Source organism: Anabrus simplex, chromosome 1 (genome assembly GCF_040414725.1).
Source record: "Anabrus simplex isolate iqAnaSimp1 chromosome 1, ASM4041472v1, whole genome shotgun sequence".
Taxonomy (NCBI): Eukaryota; Metazoa; Arthropoda; class Insecta; order Orthoptera; family Tettigoniidae; genus Anabrus; species Anabrus simplex.
In genome coordinates, this window is record NC_090265.1 from 1,341,227,862 (window position 1) to 1,341,247,869 (window position 20,008).

General features: G+C 36.3%; 1 protein-coding gene across 2 annotated transcripts in view; it reads right to left on the minus strand.

The window, feature by feature from the left end:
* Positions 1-1,550: 1,550 nt before the first annotated feature.
* Positions 1,551-20,008, minus strand: part of htk (hat-trick) — a 564,009-nt gene continuing 545,551 nt past the window's right edge. Inside the window, exon 23 of one of the 2 annotated variants that reach the window (XM_067137785.2) lies at positions 1,551-14,458. In XM_067137785.2, coding sequence (XP_066993886.2) covers positions 14,424-14,458 — 35 coding nt within the window. In that variant the 3' untranslated portion in view covers positions 1,551-14,423. Of the gene's footprint in view, positions 14,462-20,008 lie in introns of both variants that reach the window. The other variant, XM_067137784.2, reaches the window with a different exon arrangement.

Genomic DNA, 20,008 nt, shown 5'->3' on the forward strand with positions numbered 1-20,008 from the left:
AAATATAAACATTAGTATATATAACAAAACTTCTGCAAAAACAAATAATATAAACAAATTCAAAATTTTTATGGTCTTGCACATTTTGGATGATAAATAACAGCTTTAGTATCATCAACTTATTCCTTGTACTTTTGAAGATAAAAGGGTATGCTGTTTATGTATGTATAACATGTCAGCGATTTTTAACACAATTTATACTAAGAGTCTGCAACACCAGTAAAATATTGCTGCCACTACAGGATAAATGACCGCCACTTCGAGGGTTAAGGAGCTCATAGTTCAACATGCAGTGCTTTCCTAGGCTTTTGACAAAATGTATCGGCTCACGTTTCCATATGAGAACTGCTGATTATTATCAAGTTTACACTCGTAGTTACTGGGACATCACACAGCTCACAGCATTGGAGCATCAGTCTCGAGAGCACTGTTGAAAGTATTGGAGCAAACTCTAGCATTTTACATTGCATGTTCCACTCGTGTGTAATGGTGGCTGCACATGCAACAAAGCACATCTTTCCCAGTAACTAGATCGAATAATACACGCCTCTACTATCCAGGTAGGTGTACTCCTTTCTACAATTTTTCTGACATTCTGTTTTCACTTTCATTAACGGTATTACGGGGTTCATAGTTGAACATGCAGAACATTTCCAGGCTTTTGAAAAAATTTATAGGCTTACATGTTTCCATATGAGAATGTTATTTCACGCAATAACTGCTGCTGATATACTATCAAGCTTACACTCGTAGTTACTGGGACCCCGCACACATCGCAGCACAGGAAAATGTCTCGAGAGCATTACCCATCACCCCTGTCAAAAGAATTGGAGCAAACTCAGGCATTTTAGATTACATTCCACTCATGCATAAAGGTGGTTGCATATGCAGCAAGACACATCTTGTCCTATCTCAAGTTTGAATAGTTACACGCCTCTAGTATCCAGGTAGGTTTACATACTATCTACAGTTTTTCACAAATGATATAGTTTTATTCAGCTAAGATGTCCACCTCAAACAAGTCGTGAACAGTTTTAAGATGCTGACATTCTGTTTTTACTTTCGTTAATGGTATTAAGGGGTTCATAGTTGAACATGCAGTACTTTACCAGGCTTTTGACAAAGTTTATTGGTTCATTATTTCATGCAATAACTGCTTTGGGTATACTTCCAAGTTTACACTCTTAGTTACTAGGACGTCACAGAGATCGCAGCACAGGAGATTCAGTCTCGAGATTCTTGCGAGGGTGTTGCCCATCACTATGCTAAACTGCAAAACAGGTAATATTCTACAGATTCCTCCCCCCCCTCTGGAACAGGCATTCTGGCCAACTACACCACTGTCAAATGAGACTTCAATACAAGTACCACAAAGATTATCCAGGCATTTTATTCATATGTAGAATGTATCTGCCTATACTGAAAAATGTACTTTGAAAGTTCAGTGCAGTAAACACTGAGCCTGTCCAGATTTTCTTACATGAGGGTGGGGAGGAGGTATGCTTAGCTTAAGAAGGAAAGGTGGTTTACATAAAACATTACTAGCCACACTCACTTCTAATAATTTTATTATAATAACAATATAATTATATATATTATATAACATTTTTATGAAACATTTACATACATACCATTTAAGAGTTAAGAAAACAAACTGGTTTTAACCTGAATCAACATTCTTTTAAGAATTTATTTTGTCCAGATTTGTGGGAGAATAAACAGATGACTTAAAACATATCATTCCTTGCTAAATACACAGATAAAATACAGCATAAATTTACATCACATGACTTGTTTCAATATGAATATACTGTCAAACTGGCTCATCGCATGATAACATACTCTTCAATTATGTACAATTATAAAGTAGAATAAGAGTTGGCACATCAAACCTCACAAACATTGCAGCATTAATATTTCATCATTTCAGGTACAAAATAAATTTTTTAAGTCACAGGAATATGAGCATTTCAGGAATTTGAAATAGAGCAACTACCACCTATACTTCTATATAAACTGTTTTCTTAAACAAATCCTGCAACTCATTCAAAATGGAGATTTAATTCTGTAATAATTTGTCCTGCAGGTGTATGGAAGTTCTCATTAAATAAAATTCCAACTTTCATAGAAATTTTCCTGCATAACTGAAAGAGTATAAGTTAATATAAATAATGTGATGGTAAGGTATAACCAAATTTCTATAGCCTTTCTTCAGCACAACTAGTAACTACCAAGCAACTTATTATTAACATCAGAAGTCTCTTGCAATTCGTGCTTCACTAATATACTTCTGATCATTCAAATCAAAAAAGTTTAACCAACTTTACATACACGTTTCCATGCATTCTACCAGCTGTTTAAAGAGCACAAGCTGTATCTGAAAAAGAAGATCATTGGGCAAGTCTATATTTCAGCTAGGGACTTCGTGTTCTCAGATTACTACCTTCAATATTTCAGGTAAAAACAAGCAAGATGTATTTTTTCAGGATTAAGAGATGAGATGATGATGATCATCCATTTCCCTCGTCTAACTCCCACCAGGCTGGGATGTTTATGGCACCTTTCCATCTTCCTCTTTCAACCACCATTGTTCCTCCTTACAATGTTCCAAACCGGGTTTCTTCTAATATACTATTCTTGATAGTTTTCAACCACCTTAGCCTGTCTCCCCTCTTGCACTGCCCCCTTATATCTAGGTCTCAATCATCTGCTACAGCCCTCCTCATTCCCCGTAATATATCCAAATCATTTAAGGTTATCCCTCTACATTTTGTTGTAAAGCTACGATTAAGAGAGACTGAAGAAGAAGAAGAAAGAAAGAAAGAAAGAAAGAAAGAAAGAAAGATTTAGCTATCTTTGTGACAGCAATTCACGAGTTTTCATTTATTTTATATTAGTGGAAAAAAAAAAAGTTCCAAGAATAAGGCAACCAACTTTTCTGGAAATTCTTGGAAAACATACTGGAAAAAAGGCTGTGTATGTAAATCACCCTTCCAAACAGTACTGGTCTCAATTTTTTAACTCAGTTTTTGAAGGAAACAAATGAACTAAGAAAGTAAAATATATACTGAAACAAAAAGCTATATTCATATACTGTAACATTAGCATACTGCATTGCAAAAATTCCAAATCTACAATGTGAAGAACAATTTGCATATTTCAAAAAACACCTAATAGATCCTAGGTACATTGTAAACTGAGAGGCTAATATGACGAAATGATTAGGCTTTTCATAAAAAAAAAAAGATTTCACTATTTGCCAGAGGCATCTACATACTGAGTATATTGATATATCAGAAATTCAAATTGATAACTGCGGTGTGTGTAAAAATGTACTGACCAAGTAATCAACTACACACAAGGGAAGTTAATGCTCACTCAGAAAGTAGTTTTGAACACTTCACACACACAAAATCCCATGAAGACCAAATGGATACAATTTCAAACTTTTACATTAATCCAAAATAAGTTAGTCAATTCCTAATAACACAGGAATTATTTACAAAATGTGTTAAGAGTGGTACAGGAATAATGTTATTTGCTTTATGTCCCACAAACTACTTTTACAGTTTACAGTGACACCGAGCTGCCGGAAATTTAAATTTACTAGTAAATAGTTAGTAAACAAAAGCAAGCAAGGTAATTTTACACAACTTGATAAAGTGAAACTACAGAAAAGCAGATTTTGATAGACCTAATATTCTGAAGTTAAGTCTGTTTCTTTATTCTTTCTAGGAAACTATTTAATGTGATTCTGAAGGGCATTTTCAAAAGGATACGTCAATTTTTGTAATAATACTAGTGCTTACAGATCACCTTGAAGGACGGGGATTGGAGGAGCCACACACAGCCTCAAATTTCTGATGGCCACTACAAGTGCCAACATTAATATATGAACCAGTAACTAACTGAAGCATGGAACTTGCAACTTCGTCTCACATTATTACTGTTACGATTATTCTGCAACTTACTGAACCCGTAGGTGTTTTATCACTTTCTACTAGAAAGAAAGGTTATATTACAGTGCTGAAGAGAAGGCAATGGAAGCCACGATCTGTAAATACCTTCTTCACAGTAAATAAATTAACTCAAACTAGAATTGCTATACAGTTCTACAAGATGCCAATTCGAAATGACATATAGTTCTACAAGATGCCAATTCCCTTCCCACTTTACAATTATACTAAATATAGGACATACAAAGCTAAGCATAACATACCAGAAGCACAAAAAATACAATTATTCAAAGCTCAATGTAACTCACAACCTCAATATTTATGCACAAATAATTCAACAAATAATCTAGGTTAAAAAAAAAAAAAAAAGTCCTGTCTCAATGAGTGCTGAAACACACATGTTCATAAAGACTACCCTTCTGAATCCACATAAACTTTAGCCAAGAATTTGAGTGCTTGTGTTCAACAACTGAGCACCTGTTAGTTTCTTAATTTTCAAATAATCAGACAAAACTCCTTTCAGAGTGCAATGGGAAGAAATGAAGAAGAGCAAATTCTAAGATAATGTCTACTCAAAATCTTCCTTTGTCAGGCATTTTAGCTAATAAACTCTACATATGCAATGATCAGAGAACTACTGTATTTGTACAAATGAACCACAAAGTTTATTTTTAAAATATCAGATGCCCTAACGAGTATCATGTTTTGAACGTCAACCTGACTCATTGTTTATGACTAGATAGCACACATAATGAGCATCATATCACATTTATGAATACAGAAGCTTGTATATACTTCCACAGGACAACCTTAAAAAAATAATTTAAAAAAAAACACACACACTCTCTTTCTCTCTCTCTCCTAAAAATACTGACTTAAAATGCACATTTTTCTTTTAACATATAGAAATATAATAATGGAAAGTAATGCATTTAAATGCAAGACAAAATTCTGTTTTAAAATATTGTCAGCTCCTGTATAATCACATCTTCCAGTACTTACAAGTCAGCTACCCAAAGAAATTACTGGTGTTAATACTTCATCTCAGTGCTATACATAGTGTGCTTAATCCACATGGTTTTTTCAAAAACTATTAATTAGAGCACAGTTGCCAAGAAGAGAGAATTAAGTGATCAATCTCTCATCAAAATATTTCTTAAGAGCACTTTTGCAAAGCCTAGAACCATTTGGAAGAATACTAAATGCAGATTCAAATCAATTCTCTTCATATACAATCATCTTTTCCTATAGCTTTCCCCCACAAGTGTGGGGCCGCGGGTGCGAACTGCATTGCACATGTGGATTTGGCCCTGTTTTACGGTGTGATGCCCTTCCTGCTGCCAAACCCACATGGAGGGAGGTAATCACTATTGCGTGTTTCTGTGGTGGCTGGTAGTATAGTGTGTTGTGTGAATATGAAGAGAAAAGTGTTGGGACGGACACAAACACCCAGTCCCCGAGCCAGAAGAATTAATCAGAAGCGATTAAAATCCCCGACCCGGCCGGGAATTGAACCCGGGACCTTCTGAACCGAAGGCCAGTATATTGACCATTCAGCCGAGTCGGACTCTCTTCATATAAATTATTTAATGTTTTATTAAATACCAACTACTGTAAGTTATACAGATACGAAAACCTGTTATATGGGCTGTGCATTATTTAACATCAGGTCATGGCTCTGTTCAGATTCACAGGCACTGGCATGTCTAAGAATGTAAAGAATGCCTTAAGAATTTAGATACAGTTCCTTTTTCTTTCTGGTCTCGGAAGCCAAGAATAATGGCCGAGAGGATTTGTCGTGCTAACCACATGACACCTCATAATCTGCAGGCCTTCGGGTTAGGCAGCGCTCGCTTGGTAGGCCATGGCCGTTCAAGGCTGTTGTGCCTTGGGGTTTTGGTATGCTTCCTGTTTCTTTTTTGTGGGTTTAGGTTTATCTCTTTGATTTCTCCAGCACTGAAACAGGTTCGGTTATACTGAATACTCTCAGTTTACAGCCCACACATCATTTTTTTGGCGAATTCCAAAATTTCTAACTTAAAACTCTACAGGGAAACTCCGAATTCATTTTACCGATAACATTGAAAATTATAGTAAAATAAAGAAACATTCTGACCACAGGACTTGCTTGAATAGTAAGAATAAAGCAGGTAGCACGCAAAAGGTTGCTATGGTGTGAAAGTCAAAGTCCCATCCCCTCCCTGGTAATGACATTCTTTCGCAAACATCTGAAAGGGGGAAATTTACCCTTGACCAACGGTTAACAAGTATGTAGATTAACATCAAAATTTTGAAGAAATGTTTTCCTCGCAATTACAGGCTGTCCTTAAGTACATTTATGGGTCTAACATTCTCACATACAATTTTTTAAAAAGTTTCCCTCAAAACTTGGAGGGTCTTACAATCGAGTAAATATGTTAACTCTTTCGTGACTTGCGAGATGCTACATAATATGTTTATATCGGCTGTAAAACTATGGTTAAAAGACAAAGTTTTCAATACCTTCTTACAAAATTATACTCACAAGGGGGCATTCCCTACTCGTCACCACCGATTTCGCTCAAATTTATAGAACATGCAGGGCTTGGCTAGAAATGAAAGTACCCGAAGTGGGAACTCCAGATGGCCAAGCGTATAGAAAATAAAAATGTTTACGCGGCTTTTGCACTGTATAAGCCACTTATGTTAGTGCACGCGCTGAGCAGTGGTTGGCGTAGCGATAAGAGCTAGGACTAGTAATTCGATGGTCGTGGGTTCGACTCCCCGTGTGGAGTCTGGTTTTATCTGTCAAATTTTAGTTTATTCATTTTCCAATTACGCAAAGAGGTGAATAATTCATTTTATTTATTTATACGCAAAAGGCATAGAAAAGGTAAAAAAATTGGGATTCCATTGTCATTGTCTACCTGCGCCAAGAATCTATTGTTTGTGTACAGCCCCCAGGAGCAACCTTCACTTGTCAGGTGAAAACGAATCTTACAGCGAAACGACTATTCACGTTTATGGCACATTCCCCAAGGAGGGAAGATAGCCAATAACGGAGGAAAAAGAAGAATTTCTGTTTGAACATGTCGGGAAAGTTCGCAACTCCAAGTTTTCTACAATTGTGCGCTCATTAAAAAATGACGTCTTACATGCCTTTTGCACAAGTAAAATAAATTAAAATAAATGAATAATATAAAAGTTGAGAAAGATATTCTCCACACGGCGAGACAAACCCACGACCATTGAATTACTAGTCCAAGCTCTTACCGCTACGCCAACCACTGCTCGGCGTGTGCACTAACGTAAGTGGCTTATACGGCGCGAGAGCCACGTCAACATTTTTATTTTTATTTTCTATATGCTTGGCCATCTGAAGTTCCCACTTGGGTACTTTCATTTCTGGCCAAGCCCTGCTTGTTCTATAAATTTGAGCGAAATCGGTGGTGACGAGTAGGGAATGTCCCCTTGTCAGTCTTGCACAAAAGCTGCAAAATAAAATTCGTTCCATGATCAGTTTTTTGTGTCTAATAACTGAGGACAACCTACATCTTTTCTGAATTTATTAATATTAATATGATAATATATGATAGAAAAGGAAATAAAATGAGTAGTAACAAAACAAGCATAATTACAAAACAAACGCTAAACATTTAAGCATCAATAAAAAACTAAGTTGATCTTCTAAACAGATAGTTAGAAATATTCCTTATAACATTGCAGTTCTCAACAACTCTACTATTTGACAATTCTCCTTTCAACTGCCTTCTTTTACTTGTTTGATGATGATGATACCTCAATTACAACATTAATTCAACTACTTTGATATTCTTTATTTATTGGATACAGAAATGAGCAACTGGCCTTTCATATAAGCACTCTATTTTTCTGCTCTCCTATCTTGCTTCCCAGTATAACCTACAGTAGCTAGTAGGTTTCAAAAATGGACACCACAATTCATTCTGTATTTTACACCGATTAAGGCTGCAATAAAAAAAAATTCTGACGAGAAATATTTCCCTCCTTTTGTGTGTCCTGTACAAACGTGTGCTTACCTGCTAAACTGGTTCTCCAATGATTTCAGAATAAATTTCTACTCTACTTGAGCATTTAAGATATAAAATAATTTGGCAATGATGCAAACTATTTCTAGTAGACCAAGAAAATATACATCTTTATTACCAGTAAGAATATTTTCCCTTTTTTACTGTCTTGTTTATGCACATCTATCCTTCACACAGATCACACCAAACTTCAATACTGATGCACTTCCTAAAAAATTTCACTTCCTTCTTGAATTCATATTTTTAATATTCAGTTAATATCAATTAGATTTTACTCTAACTTCTCTTATATAGACGTCTGAAAGCTATCCAGTAATAAAGTAGCTTTCATTACTAATAAGATTATTGTAATATAAAGGGAAAATTAAGAGGTAAGTTGCTACTAGAGAACTCTTGAGTTACCTACCATCATTCATGAATTTTGCAAACTACAACTCTTGTCATTACAATAAAATAAACATTTCATTAAGAAAAGTACTTAACATTTAACCATTAACCCCAGTGACTATTACAATCTACTAGAAGTGAAGTATTTTACTTTATCTATACGACCAAAATGAGAGGCATTTACACAGCATATTTCCGCTAAAGCATTCCCTTATACTTCAACAGAACTGCTGTTCATGAAGACAATTTTCTTCTTCTAACATAATAATCCTAGGCAAATGCTCTAGGATTTGAAGAATGCGTAAGATGCATTACTTTCCATGAAATTGCACTTAAAACATATTTTCTTCCTCGTATGAGGAATATTTTGTCACAAGAATTCCTACACTGAGTGAAGCCAATTTTGAACAAATTATATTTTATAACCATACCTACATCTTCCAGATTATTTAAAAACTTTTACAAAGCCAATGATTTGTTGAGAGATTATACACATATCACTGAGACTGTTCTCTTTCCTCACTGAATCAAATAGCACATCATACAAAAAATCTGAAATGATAAAATTCAATGCAGTTTGAAGTTTTACACCAAAATTGTACAATCGCATTCCATAAAAGTAACAGCACTATTTTAAAAACTTTTGAGTCGCCACCCTTAAAATCACAAATATTGGAAAACATTTTTAACTGTGTTATTATAGAAATTCAGTAACCACTACTAATATAGTTCAAGTTTACACGCAAAGTTAGTTACCCCAACTATTGCTCAGTTCAGCATCTTAAGTTTTATACAGGTGGTAGCAAGTTAAATAACTATGCTGATGTTACTTGCTGGAGAAGAATACTGCTATTATTTAACAATGTAGCCCTAGCAATCGTTAGGTTTGTAAAATCAAGATAGTTAATTCCACATTATTAATGAAGTAACAAATATTCCACATCAGTTGATTCTCTTATTTTCTGTTTTTTTGCTATAGCTTCAATCGGTATAAAATATTTGTAGGAAAACCAAAATAAACCTTTCAGCTCCCTTCCAAAAAATGAGTAGGGAAAACATTATCTGCAAGACTATGAGCCTGAATATAATGAAAAATTAATGATTTGCGGCATGGTAAATATTTATTCAAAGAAGCTGTAGATAGTGCATGGTGTTTAATGCTAATGCAGACATCTGCATTTAAAAATAACTCAATCCATGTAACGATTACAACATGCGATTTATGTTCAGGGAAATTAATCCTCGAAATCAAAATCGACTCAACCTATTAGGTTGTGTTACGTACATTTAGTACGTGTTGAAGAGATGTTAAGTACAGAACAAAAATGGCCAACCGGACACCAGTGGGATCCAAACCCATAACATCGGTCAGCCAGCGCCGAGCTGGACATAAATAAAAATGAATCAGTCTGGTACGATTGGAAGCACTTGCCCAAAAATAAGATTACTTCATATTTGGCATCCTTTTGTTTACCACGTTTAATTCTTTTCTTTGATTTTAGTTCAAACAGTTCTGACAAAATTGATTTGTTCAGTCATTCCCCCCTCAAATTATAACTACCATATGAATTTAAGGGCAATGCTTCAGGTTTGGAATAAGTAAAGAGATATTTGATCATCTACAATTGATTTAATCAAAATGCTGAGAAAAGGCACAAGAAAAATTTCTACTAAATCATAGTCCAGTATGCAGTTTCAAACTTGGGGTTGCTGCTCTTGGGTTATACCTTTATACTATGTTCCAGGCAAGCTGCATGATTATGAATGTAATTCTAATATATAAGAACCACACTCATGCCCCAAAACAGTGGAATTAGTGAAGCACTGTCATAAAGAAAGGGAAATGAAATACATCTACCCAAGAGTAACTTTCTCATGACCTCTATACTTCATGCAAAAGCTATGATTATTTGCAATAGGTTGTTAAGGCTACACACACAGTATAATAAGATCTCCAATGGGTTTTCAGGAGGACAGAAGATGCAATATCCTAATACATTACCTCCTGTACATACCTAAGACGGTAATACAGATAGCTGATCATGGGTTGCTAATCACATCACATTCCATTATCATCAGTATTATGACCGTATATACACGAATAATCCCAGCATATTTTTTCCCCCAAAATTTGGTAGCAAAAAGTTTGTGTGGGTAATATTTGCGTCAAGGTTTTTACAGTGTTCTGGACATAACAAATCTGGAAGTGTTTCCCCCCATCCACTCTGTTGGTGACTGTTCCTGCCACAAGTGAGAAGCATGGCATGACGTATCACATTTGCATGGCATCAGTTCTCATTATACGTTGTTCACTGCTAAAAAAAAAAACATCCTCCAGATTAATGAAGTGGAAGAGCAAATTGGTAATCATACTGCAGGAAGGAAGTACGATGTGGACAAAAGTGCAGATTGTGATTCAAGGAAAAATCAAGTTCACCATGTACCGGGCGTCCACAATTAAACTGACTGTGTTTAGCATGGGACAGTACGGGCTGTGATGATTATAGGAGTCTGAAATTTCGTACATATGTTAACTAAGCAAAGCGCTTGCATATTATGCAAAAAAAAAATATTAGTTCCAAGTGGTGCTTTAAGCAGTCAGTGTTGAAACACGTAACCATAATAGGTAGCTGTACTTATTCCTATACTGACTTGACCTATTAAAAACTATTTTTAAAATACTATTATGGTTGAATCTGCCTTGTCAATACACCTTTTATTATTGAAACTATTTAGTCATAACATGTTCCGAGAACATTATACATTCTCTTCATCAGTGATCATTAAATTGTACAATGAGCAATATTCCGTAACTCTGACGTTAGAATGTTCTTCCGGTGGAATTGAGTTGTGTAAGTTCCTTGTTGTTGCACGGTGACGCATGATGATTCCTTCTGTGAAGTGCATGTTCGTTGAAACTTAGTGAATGTTCGTTGAAACTTAGGAAAGATGAACTTTTCTGTGTGAAGCGTAATGGTGGCTACTGAGAGGAGAGACTGTGCACTGCTAGTGAATGGCAACAATAGTAATATAGGACTGCGGGAATATCGACAAACAGCCGAGAAGAGATGTCATGCCAATTAAATGGCTAAAGAACATGGTTAAAAAGTTTGAGGAAACAGGTGAATTAGGTCTCGAACCAGGGAGAGAATGGTGGCCCATTACCATGGATGTTGTTGACAAAGTTGTTGTAGGTATAGCTAACTGTATAGTACATGCCTCCAATTCTGCAACCAATGCTCAAGCTGTCATGTGAATTCTTGCCCCACTGATGAACAGTTTCCAAGATTTTGCGGGGCATTTTACACTGGTATCCCTACAAACTTCATACTATGCACAAATTGAATGCCCAAGATGTTCCACAATGCCATGACTTAAGTTTATGATGCACATGGAAGTCAACAACATGTGGCTGGGGAATATTTTGTTGGCTGATGAAGCACATTTTACTCTGAAGGGTTCAGTAAATGCACAGAACTGCCGTGTATGCCTACATGTTCAGGAACAACCATTGCATTCAGCTTACGTGACTGAAAGATAGTGTCTATCAGGGACTTCTCCAGTCCCTGCCTGATCTAAAGGCTAGTATATGATGACATTGCTCTGATCTCACCAGACATGCTATGGGCAATCGTCGACCATACTGTGATGGATGCAGCATACTGATGAATTCGGAAGACATAGTGAACAGGGTTTGCAATCTTAAGTTCTAATAAACGTGTCAAATCCACTGTTATCATGTATTCAATCCTTTCTGCCTTTTTTCTCTGACCCTACCACTCCTTAGAGCGCCATATTCTCGTATGGTGACAAGACTCCGAAATAATTTTTATGGCATAATTCCCCAGCACAATGCCTAGTTAGCTTATCTATGAAATATCAGACTCTTAGCCACAGATGGCTCACATGTATTTGAACAAAATTTAGTAGTTGTGGGAAAACTAGCTTTGTACAATGCTTCCCAGCCATTTATGACACAAAAAGATTTGTGAACTTGCACACATTTGCTATTGGTTTGCACCATACAAATTTGTATTTACTCTCGCAAACTGGTAACGCAGGTAAGGCTGTATAGTTTGAAGATTATGATGCGAAGAGTTATTTCACAATTTTGTAATTTATTGTTTTACTGTAGTAATTACAGTTTTAATACAAATATTTACCTAAACTTTGTATACATATACATTTTTTCCAAAATCTCCCTTCCTAAAATTAGGGTGTGGGGATTATTCGCATATACACATTACTGGTTTAAAATACCATTTTTGGAGCTCAAAATTAAAAATAACATTTCTTAGAGCCTAGTGCTCCCTGGAATGAAATTGACAATTATTTCTTCAACTCTACTTTTACCTGATGTCAGATTATTGGCAGTTTAAATCCATCACTCAATCTAACATATTAGAATCATACAGACAGGTATACATGCGCACATATCACACATTTCTTGCCAAAGTACTGGACACCTATTTTCTGGCCAGAAGTACATTGTCTGCAAGAATTCTGCACCCCATGTATTATTTAACAAGGAATGAAATGATGCAAAGAAAAACAGCAATACTCTCTCATCTGGGCTGTCTATCACATTCATAAAATAAAAATGACACATTTTGAACAATGCTTTTGTTTCAATAAATTGAAAATATAAAATTGGTCATTGCATCACAATTTTGATATTTAAAAAAAAAAAAATCCATATTTGCCACAGTTTATTTGAAATGCAATCACAGGCCATGAACAAAAATTCATTTGAGAGATATAAGAGATCCCAGTCAGCAGACAGTTTTTTAAAATGAGAATTTGCTATCACAAACGTATATCCCTCTGGACATTAATACTGATGCTACGATAAGATACAGAAGAGGAATAGTTCTTCAGATATGCTGTGAGCAGTTGTCAACCATACTGTGTTAGTAACTGTGATACATAGATTACAGTAGAAGATTTTAGCCACTCAATATGAAATGCTTTGCAGTGCACACAAGTGCACTCAGATTAAAGGCTTGGTTTGTACTTCAATCTTATGGTTAACTTTTGGAAATACTACAGGAAAGCTTTGCATTCTTTTAATGAAACCTGAATCTAGATTTGTATTAACATATCTCAAATTAAATAGAGAGAGCTTCATGTCTCATTGTTTAAAACAGAATGACAATATTTTAGTCTATAATGATTCAAAACTGTTGATTTCTCTGAATGACAACTCTGATAAAGAAAATTAAAGGGCGTGATAGCAACAACAGTGCAAATGAATATGTTAAATGTGTGGGGAAATAATCCATGGTCACGCTCCTGCAGCACAATGCAAGGAATTACGGATGTCAGGGCAGGACCTCTGAAGCTTAGGGAATCAGTATGTTCATTGATTAATAAATGATGAAAAAGTAACGAAGTAATGTGTACAATGTAAAAGATTTGTGCTCTTCTACTCCCATTACTTAGGAAAGGAGTGAAATGCACATCCCCCAAAATGAGCAATTAAAATGCTGAGTAGTGGCAAAAATTTCCTTTCCCACCTCTTCAGGATCTCTTATCAAAAAAATGAAGAATGTTCACAATACTTAATATCTTTAATTAGCATTAATAAAAATATATTTATATATGTATAATTATATATATATCTTTATACAAAATTTTCGTTCATGGCAGCTCTTTCTCACTCATCACTGGTATCAACACTGTATATTGAACATACAGAATAGAAAATTGCTACTGTTCACAGGAAGTCATTCTTACATCATTACATACTGTATACATGTAAAGAAATTATGGAATTCCAGCAATTCAGATACAAAATATTACTATAATACAACTTTTACAATGCAGCAATACACTGGTTCATATTGCCTTTTCACATTTCAAAGAACTGAAATGCATTACTCTCTTACTACCATTCTATAATGGTAAGTTAAATTTGTACATTTGCCAAGAAAATATTTCGTTTTTCATATAAAAGTGCATAAGGTTACTCTGCAACTGCACTCTTGAGTATCATGCATATACAAGGATGGGCCAAAATGGCCACACTTCAGCATCACGAGCAAGCTACTTCCTGCTTTGTTGCCTTTTCTACTGAAAAAGAAAAAAGAACAAAACAAAATTAGCACAACTTCAGTACAACTATGTGTATATATATATATATATATAAAGTGTAACACATGAATTCTAAGGCTGGACAGTCAACAAGTTATTGTTACTTCTCACATGGGGCATGCTCATCAGTCCAAGTACTACAAGAGGTGTTTGTTGCTTTCTATGTCTCTCAACATCAACCACATGGAAAAGACCAAGAATAAGCACAAGGAGACTGATCTTGGCTGCAATGTTTCAAGCTGCAAGGGCATGACAGATGTATATTATGTTGGTTATACATTAACTAACATTAGGGGAGAGCTTCCCTGGAACATTCTTCCTAATTTTGCATGCGCTTCTTATGGCTACAGGTACTACAGTTCTTTCATGGTGCTGTAACAGGAGATCTGGGCCACCTCTTTTGCCATAATGAAGACCACCTCCGCTGAACCAGCCCTTCAGGACAACACCGAAACAGGGCAAAGGGCCTTTACAAGGTGCAAAATAGTGTTACTCCTCTATTCCTTACTGGTGGTGATTTTTGTTTTAAAGGAAGCACAACTAGGTAATCGAACAACTTAAGTGGAAGATAAATTTAAAATAAAACAAAATTATTTATTCAACAAAGGAATTTGGAAACAAAGTACAAAATAAAACAAAAAATTATTGAATTAAGCCGAAAAATGACTAACGAATCAAAAGGGAATGTACAATCCCTGATTAACAGTACACTCTTAATTTACATACCCTTGATTAATCCACTGTCGCACATAAAGCGGCTGTCTGCCTTATTTGTATATTATTGGTGGTTTAATACACTAGATTTTAAAAGTATCGAAAAAATAACATTATGCCCATAACACATACAACCACATTCATTTTTACAATGTGGGCAGAGCCTGCATATCTTACAAGAGCAACTTTTCCATTGGGTTTAAACACAACAGCTCATGTTCTATACAATTACAGTTGGTAGTTTTAAACATAATAGTTCCTCAGTCTGCAAATGTGTGCAGCAGTAGTTTGAAACTTCACAGTTAACAGTGGTTGTTCTTTCAATTTATGTCCTTTATCCTGTGTTCCTATTCTTTTACCATATGTACGAGGGTAATCCCAAACATAAGGACTCCTAATTTTTTATAAATGCAGAACTCTGTGCGGCTGTTGGTCACAATATTGTGAAGTGTGTTTCCCGGGCTCACATATAAACATGTGCATGCCGTGCTGAGGCACTATGTCTTGGCAGCCGTTGAGGAGTTCCCATTGGATGTTGCCGCCAAGTGTGAAGTGCACGCAGTTATTCAGTTTTTGAACGCAAAAGGTACTGAATCGATTGAAATCCATCGCCAATTGACGGAAGTGTATGGCGAGTCGTGCATGGATGTAAAAAATGTTCGTAAGTGGTGTAGGGAGTTTGCAGCCGGTCGGACTGAAATTCATGACGAACAAAGGAGCGGGAGACAGTCAATTTCCGTCGAGACAGTCGTGAAGCAACTTGTGAAAATTTAAATTTATAATTCCAGTTTTACAATACTGTAATTGTCTTTATTGAAAAGACTACATTAGACTATACTCGTGATACATCTTTCGTCCTGTTATGGGACATCTTCAGTCACACATACAAACATTGAAAATAGGGTGAGGACATGTTGAAATAAGTAAATAAAAAGTTTTTAGATCTTCAGATGCGGCGTGTTGGCGTCTTGTCAATCTTGAATGTTAAAATGGTGCAGCATGAACATGAAGTCCAGTTAAAACGCAGATTAAAATGTTGTTATATGCATAGAATTGCCCAATCACAAAACATGAGTGGTTGTGCGAATAAAATTATATGCATATTGTACATAAAATAGTGTGATGATAATGCCTCGTTAAAAATAGCTTTCTTGATTAGATGAAGAAGGTGGAATTACGCTGATGACGCAAGTTGAACTTGATTGTGTGTTAACAATATGGGCTTTAAAAAGAAAAAAATATGAATGAACTAGGTCGTTGAGGACTGACTAGGAGGGGAGGTTGAGGGGAGTTTGATGCAAGGGGAGAGGTGTAAGGTAAAGCATTACTCACGCGCATTCGTGTAAAGAATTTATTAATTAACTCCTGAAAAGTATATTGATTTCCTCCAATATTACATTCAGATTATAAATCAGGTTGCATTTTTGATCAATATTTATAAAAATATTTTCCAAAATATTCAATAGGTTTCCTTTCTTACATAACTGGAGAATTTGAAGGTCTTGTTTTATGTCCGTTAATGTATGATTGGTATCGACCATATGAGAACCGAATGCCGAGAATCTGCTGTATTTTGACGCATTAACATGTTCACTATACCTTATGTTAAAATTGCGGCCTGTCTGTCCAATATAACTGGCAGAACACTGCTGGCACTTTAATTTGTAAACTCCTGATTTCTGAAATTTGCTATTGCAGTTATTGATAGTGTGGTGATTATAGAAAAGATGAGCGTTATTATTGGTCGTCTTGAAAGAAACTTTTATATAAAGTTTCTTGAAAACATTTGTGATTTTGTGTATTTTACTGTGACTGTAGGTGAAAAGGGCGTAACTATCTTCTTTCTTTTTAGTATCCTTGGTTAATGTGGAGAATTTATTCTCAATTTTGCTAATATTTGCTTTACGGGAGCGAAAGCTGGGTGGACTCAGGATATCTTATTCATAAGTTAGAAGTAACAGACATGAAAGTAGCAAGAATGATTGCTGGTACAAACAGGTGGGAACAATGGCAGGAGGGAACTCGGAATGAGGAGATAAAGGCTAATTTAGGAAAGAACTCGATGGATGAAGCTGTACGCATAAACCGGCTTCGGTGGTGGGGACGTGAAGCGAATGGAGGAGGATAGGTTACCTAGGAGAATAATGGACTCTGTTATGGAGGGTAAGAGAAGTAGAGGTAGACCAAGACAACGATGGTTAGACTCAATTTCTAACGATTTAAAGATAAGAGGTATAGAACTAAATGAGGCCACTACACTAGTTGCAAATCGAGGATTGTGGCGACGTTTAGTAAATTCACAGAGGCTTGCAGACTGAACGCTGAAAGGCATAACAGTCTATAAAGATAATGTATGTATGTATGTATGTATGTATGTATGTATGTATGTATGTATTTTATCCACAACTTGCCTGCTGAACCCATTGCTTTTAGCTATAAAATAAATAGTATCCAATTCATTTTTACGACCTACTTCTGACATGGGTATATTATAGGCTCTGTAAATCATACTATAAAAGGAGGCCCTCTTATGTGCTGCCAGTTGTATGGAATTTTGTCTAATTATGTTCACAGCTTGAGTAGGTTTCCTGAATATTTTATACCTAAGTTTATTAGAGTCATTATTTACTTATTTCAACGTGTCCTTACCCTATTTTCAATGTCTGTGCGACTGAAGATATCCCATAAGAGGACAAAACATGTATCACGAGTATAATCTAATGTCTTTTCAATAAAGACAATTACAGTATTGTAAAGGTGGAATTATAAATTTAAATTTTCACAAGTTCATACTTTGACAATACGGGCAGTAATATGAAATTTATAATGTGTAACAGTCGTGAAGGTTGAGCAAATCATGCGTGAAGATCGGCGGATCACCCTGGATGATCTTTGTACTTTGGTTCCTGAGGTTTCCCGAAGCGCCGCTCACAGAATTTTAACAGAAAAGTTGAAATGCTGGAAGGTGTGCGCAAGATGGGTGCCACACATGCTGACTGAAGACCACATGCGGCAACGAGTTGATTCTTCCCGCGCATTTCTTCAGCGCTTTACAGCCGAACAGGACAACTTTTTGGACTCAATAGTCACGGGTGACAAAACTTGGGCGTTCTACTTAACACCTGAGACCAAGCAACAATAACGCCAGTGGCGGCATCTCTTTTCGCCAAAGCTGCGGAAATTCAAGCAAACACAGTCTGCTGGTGAAGTCATGACAACTGTGTTTTGGGAACGAAAAGGGGTACTGTTGGTCGACTTTATGCCTGCTGGGACCACAATTAACACTGACAAGTACTGTGAGACCCTGAAAATACTCAGATGGGCAATTCAGAACCGGAGAAGAGGAATGTTGAGCAAGGGCGTAAACATTCTCCACGACAATGCTCGCCCGGCAAACCGTTACTCTCCTGCAACAGTTTCAGTGGAACATCACCCACCCACCCTACAGCCCCGACTTGGCACCCAGTGACTATTGTTCCCTAAGTTGAAAGGACATTTGGCTGGAAAGTGATTCAGCACTGACAATGAGGTGAAAGATGAGGTTCACAACTTCCTAAACAGCATGGCGGCAAGCTGGTATGACATGGGCATACTCAAACTGTCGCAGCGTCTACAAAAATGCATCGACCAAAATGGTGATTATGTAGAAAAATAGCTAAATGTTCAAGATGTAAAATGATGTAAACCATTGTAGAAATAAACAGGTCTATGTATTTATAAAAAAAAACAGGAGACCTTGTTTTAGGGATTACCTTCGTATTTATCTTTATCTTACATTTCTTCCCTTTTCCTGTAATTATCTGGCTTTCTTCTTATCGTACACTTATTCAACATCAGATCTGTCAAGATAGCCTCTCAACGAGTTGTCTTCCGCCCCCATGGCACTACAACCTTTGAAGGGCCTTGCCCTACCAAGTGACCGCTGCTCAGCCCGGAGGAAAAATCTCTGACCTGGCCGGGAATCGAACCCGGGGCCTCCGCGTAAGAGGCAGGCACGCCTTGGGACCAGCCTCTCAATGAGTAACAAACAATGAAATAGAGTGCAAGTGATCCACCTTTTTCAATACAAAATATGCTGCTAATTTAAAAGAATGAGTGTTGATGTCCGCCCTCCTGATGAAGCTGGGAAGCAGAAACGAGCTTGTCAGGAGTCGTGAAGAGATGAAAGTAGAAGAACTGGGTTTGATGAGTACAGAGCCTATCTATTTGAAGACTGCAGTGTGTGAAGATCGGAAATTGTCATTGTCCTTTTGTGTTCTGATGTTTGTCCTCTTCTATTTCTGATGCTCGCTCTTCCCATACTGATCTGGCATTGTGTTCATTCTCTTATGTGTTTTTTTCTTATTCCACCCACTTTCTCTAACTTGATTTGACACTTGTATGTTCTTTTCCTATCTTATATTATTATCCCATTGGAATCCTTTTCTCCTTTTGCGTTTGTCCTGTGTTCCTATTCTTTTAGCACCTGTATTTTTAAGTTTCTTCCCTTTTCTTGTACTATCGGGCTTTCTTCTTATCTTACACTTATCCTGCATTAAAACTGAAGATCTGTCAAGATGGCCACTCAATCAGTGTTGATGCCCATCCTCCTGATGAAACTGGGAAGTAGATACGAGCTCATCAGGGGCTTAGTGGAACTGGGATTAATGAGCAGAAAGCCTATCTATCTGAAGACTAAAGTGTATGAAGTTGTGAAGATTGTTTTTGTCCTTTTGTGTATCCATGTTTGTCCTATTATGTGTGTTCCTTCCTTATTCCCCTTTCTGTAACTTCACTTGACCTCCATGGAAGTGCACTAGAAAAAGGAGAATA